Here is a 3,554-nt window from a genome sequence, read left to right as displayed (position 1 = left end):
CCCCCAGCATGGCCCCGCCCCTCCGCCTCCCTCCTGGTCCCGCCTGTCTCCTGGACTCAGCAGCCGCCGCCAGTGACCTCTGACCTCGGCCTGGATCACGTGACGCCTGTCATGGCGGCCTCCGTGGCCGCCGGTGGCGGGGCTGTGACTCGGCTGCTGCTGGGGGCGGCCGGGGGGCTGCGGCTCCGCCCGGCGCGGGGCTTCCGCACGGCAGGTGGGCGGGGCCGGGGGGGCAGCCCCCCCAGTCTCCGTGGGGCGGGGCCCCCCGAGCTAGGGCAGAGCCGCGCGTGGGGCCCCCACAGCCACGGGGGAGAAGCGGGCTCGGCTGGAGCTGCCATGGGGCGGGGGGGGGGGGACCCCTGTGAACTGGGCTGAGCCCCCCCAGACTCATGTCACCATTCTCCCCCTAGCGGGGTGTGATTGCAACCGGCGTGCGACACCCCCGTGCAAGTCGCACGGTGCTGGTGCGAATGGTGCCAACGGGGTGTGCCCTGGTGTCCGACGCCCGGCTGCGCACGAGGCTGACTTGTTCTGCAGGAGCCTGCGTGTCACCCGTTGGGTGTTGGGCGCCTACAGGACGCACCCCACTTCCCGCTGCCTTTCAGTGTGAATTGGGCTCCTAATTCCCTTAGGCACCTTCCCACGGTCTCGGTCCAGTTGGGATTAATGGTCCTGCCCTATACATGGGCTTGAGCCTGACGCTCATTCTGTCCATTGCCTATTCGAACTGGGCCTATTTTAACCTGCCATTCCCATCCCTGCTGCCTCCCCCTGCCCCGTCAGGGACATCCCTGCGCCACCTCCTCGGGTACCGTCCCAGTACACTGTTTGCCCCGTGAGCTTTCAAGCTCCTGCCCCGGTCACGCTGGGCTGACGGGCCCCGGGGAGGTCGTCTGCTAGCTGAGCTGCAATGTATTTTTCCCAGGGGTGTTCCAGGCGGAAGACGAGAGCTGCACAGCGGAGCCCGTGGGCGACATGTGAGTACCAGGAGCCGCAGATGGGACTAAGCTCAGGCCCTTTTTGCAGCCATCGCGTTGGAGGAGTTACGCTGCCTCCTCAGCCAGGACGGTCTCTGTTTTCAGAGGCTGCCAGACCTGGTCCAGAAAGATGTGGGGCAGTAGTGGGCTGAGCGCAGCACTGGGGTGCAGGATGCCTGGGTTCTAATCCCAGGGCTGACCCCGACTCCCTGTGTGACCTCTGGCAAGTCACTGCCCCTCTTTGTCCCTGGTCAGTAAAACGAGGATCAAACCTGCCTCCCTCACCAGGCGGATGTGAGCACTGGGGTATCCAAATGATAGCTCCAGATCCTGCCCCTGCCCTCTGCAGGGGGGCTCAGAGAATGGGGTCATGGGGGGGGCTCTGCAGCCCCGCAAGAGTGGCAGCATGGCCACATGGGTGCAGCGCTGGGCTGGGATTCGGGAGACCAGGGTTCTGTTCCCAGCTCTGCCACTTGGGCAAGTCTCTGGCTTGCTCTGTGCCTCAGTTTCCCCACCTGTCACATGACTAGGATGAGCCTGACCTTGCTCTGTAATGCGCTGTGCAACCTGTGGCTGGCATGTGGCTAATGCCTGTCAATCGCCCTGGTGGAAGAGAGAAGCACCAGGATTGCCACGTGGTCCCATTCCAGCTGGCTCGCAGGCTGCCCTGACATTTGGAGGTCTGGTGTGTGTGCCCCGAAAACTGATCCCCCTCACCCCCGTCAGCAGCCCTGGCTCCATTCACTCTATATAATCCTGCTAGCCCCCGTCTTCCAGTGGCTGCAGGAGGTGGCCGGATCTGATTGTGTTTCCCCAACACCCCCCTTCCCTCCTCTAGAGTGAACGTGGTTTTCATTGACCGTTCCGGGCGCCGGATCCCCGTGCAGGGGCACGTGGGGGAGGACGTGCTGCGCCTGGCCCAGAGGCACAACATCGAACTGGAAGGTCTGTGCCGCTCTGCCCTCCCCTGCCCCGGGCTGGGAGGTAGACGATCGGGGATGCAGACAGCTCCGTGGGCCGGCGTGAGTCAGGCAATCCCTGGGCCCCGGCAGCTGCCAGCGTCTGGTATGGCCACGGGAGCACTTGGAATCTCTTCAGTGCTCCCTACCCCCTCCCTGCATTTCAGGGGATTTGCCAAGTCCCCAGAGGGGGACCATGGTGTAGGGAGGTGGGAAGGGGCAGGGTGGGGTCAAGCTCATGGTCCCCCCACGTTCCTCCCTGTAGCCAGACTCCTCTTCCCCCCAGGAGCCGGCAGGAGCTGAGGCTGAGAGGGAGACCCAAGAATCCAGAGTGGGGGCACTGAGGCAGTCAGGCTGCTGGAGGGTGTCCCAGAGCTGGACCCGGGGGCGGGAGGGGTCAGAGGTGAGGGACTCATGTAGTCTGCCCTCACTACAGGCACACGGCTGGGCTCCCCCTTCTCCCTGGGGGCAGCTCAGGCACCCCCTCCCCCCTTCCACTGCAGGGGCCGTGTCTGCCCCCTGACCCTCCGCTCTTGTGTTCCCAGGCGCCTGTGAAGCCTCCCTGGCTTGCTCCACCTGCCACGTCTACGTGAGCCAGGAGTTGGTGGACAAGCTGCCTGTCCCTGACGAAAGGTAACGGCCTCTGGGCGCCTGGGCCCTGCTGCCCCCCACACACACCAGGAGGGCAGGGCTCTGCGAGAGCCTAACACTGTATTCCTCCCCCCGTTGTGCTGGGTGAGCGAGAGCGGCCCCCCCGTGTGCTGGGTGCAGCAGCAGGGTCCCTGCTCCTCACTGTCTAAACAGACCAATGAAGAATTTTCTCCATTTTACAGGTGAGGGAAACTGAGGCCCAGAGCCAGTCATTGCCCCTCCCTCCCGGTCACCCCAAGCATTGCTGAAGCTGTGACTCGAACCCAGGGCTCCTGGGGCCCAGTGTTTTAGCCCCAAGCCTGTTCTTTCCCTTTGCAATACTGCGTGGGGGCTGTTCAGCTGCTGCCCTTCCCCCTCCTCCCTCCTCCCCCCCAGCTGCAGCTGCATTTCAGTGAAACAGTCGCCTGCGTTCAGCCTGGAAAATGCTGCCAACCAGCTAACGTCCCCCTGCCATGCGGACTCACCCTTGACTCTTTGGCTTCCCTAGGGAGGAAGACATGCTGGACCTGGCCCCGCAGCTGCAGGAGAACTCCCGGCTCGGCTGTCAGATCATCCTCACCAAAGAGCTGGAGGGGGCGGAGTTCACCCTGCCCAAAATCACCAGGAACTTCTACGTGGATGGCCACGTTCCCAAGCCCCACTGAAGGCTGGAGGAGTCTCGGGGCTGCCCGTGGCTCTGGGGCTGGGCCTTAGAGAGCCCAAAGCAAGGGGGGCTGGTCGGAGAAAGCTCCCCCTGGGGGCCTGCTGGTGACATGGAGAGGTGGGGGGAGGGGTTGTTAGTTTTATAGGCCCAGGGTGAAGTGCTGAGCTTCCTACAGGCCTGGGGGCGGGTGGGGGGAAGAGGAGGAAGATGGCAACAGCAAAGATGCTAGAATAACCCCCCCGCATCCATCCCAGCTCTGCCACCCCCTCCCCAGCACCTGTGCTCACAGCCCCAGAGGCGACGTGGGACAGAGGAGGAGAGGGG

At 64.2% G+C, this 3,554-nt stretch overlaps 1 protein-coding gene across 1 annotated transcript; it reads left to right on the top strand.

Annotated features, from left to right (window-relative positions):
- Positions 1–105: 105 nt before the first annotated feature.
- Positions 106–3,548, top strand: FDX2 (ferredoxin 2). Its single transcript, XM_024223879.2, has 5 exons — positions 106–214; positions 926–977; positions 1,816–1,922; positions 2,482–2,569; positions 3,075–3,548. The coding sequence occupies exons 1-5, from the start codon at positions 112–114 to the stop codon at positions 3,229–3,231; spliced, it is 507 nt and encodes a 168-aa protein (XP_024079647.1). The 5' UTR covers positions 106–111; the 3' UTR covers positions 3,232–3,548.
- Positions 3,549–3,554: the final 6 nt, after the last annotated feature.

Source organism: Terrapene carolina, unplaced genomic scaffold (genome assembly GCF_002925995.2).
Source record: "Terrapene carolina triunguis isolate 2854851 unplaced genomic scaffold, T_m_triunguis-2.0 Scaffold32544, whole genome shotgun sequence".
In the NCBI taxonomy this organism is placed as follows: domain Eukaryota; kingdom Metazoa; phylum Chordata; order Testudines; family Emydidae; genus Terrapene; species Terrapene triunguis.
This window is presented reverse-complemented; position numbering and strand designations above follow the sequence as displayed.

What these genes read in the sequence shown, in the direction of transcription:
- FDX2 (XM_024223879.2), top strand. Translation starts at nt 112, where the DNA reads ATGGCGGCCTCCGTGGCCGCCGGTGGCGGGGCTGTGACTCGGCTGCTG. An exon ending in GCGGGGCTTCCGCACGGCAG is followed by an intron (nt 215 to 925) that starts GTGGGCGGGGCC and finishes TATTTTTCCCAG; the next exon opens with GGGTGTTCCAGGCGGAAGAC. An exon ending in GCACAACATCGAACTGGAAG is followed by an intron (nt 1,923 to 2,481) that starts GTCTGTGCCGCT and finishes TTGTGTTCCCAG; the next exon opens with GCGCCTGTGAAGCCTCCCTG.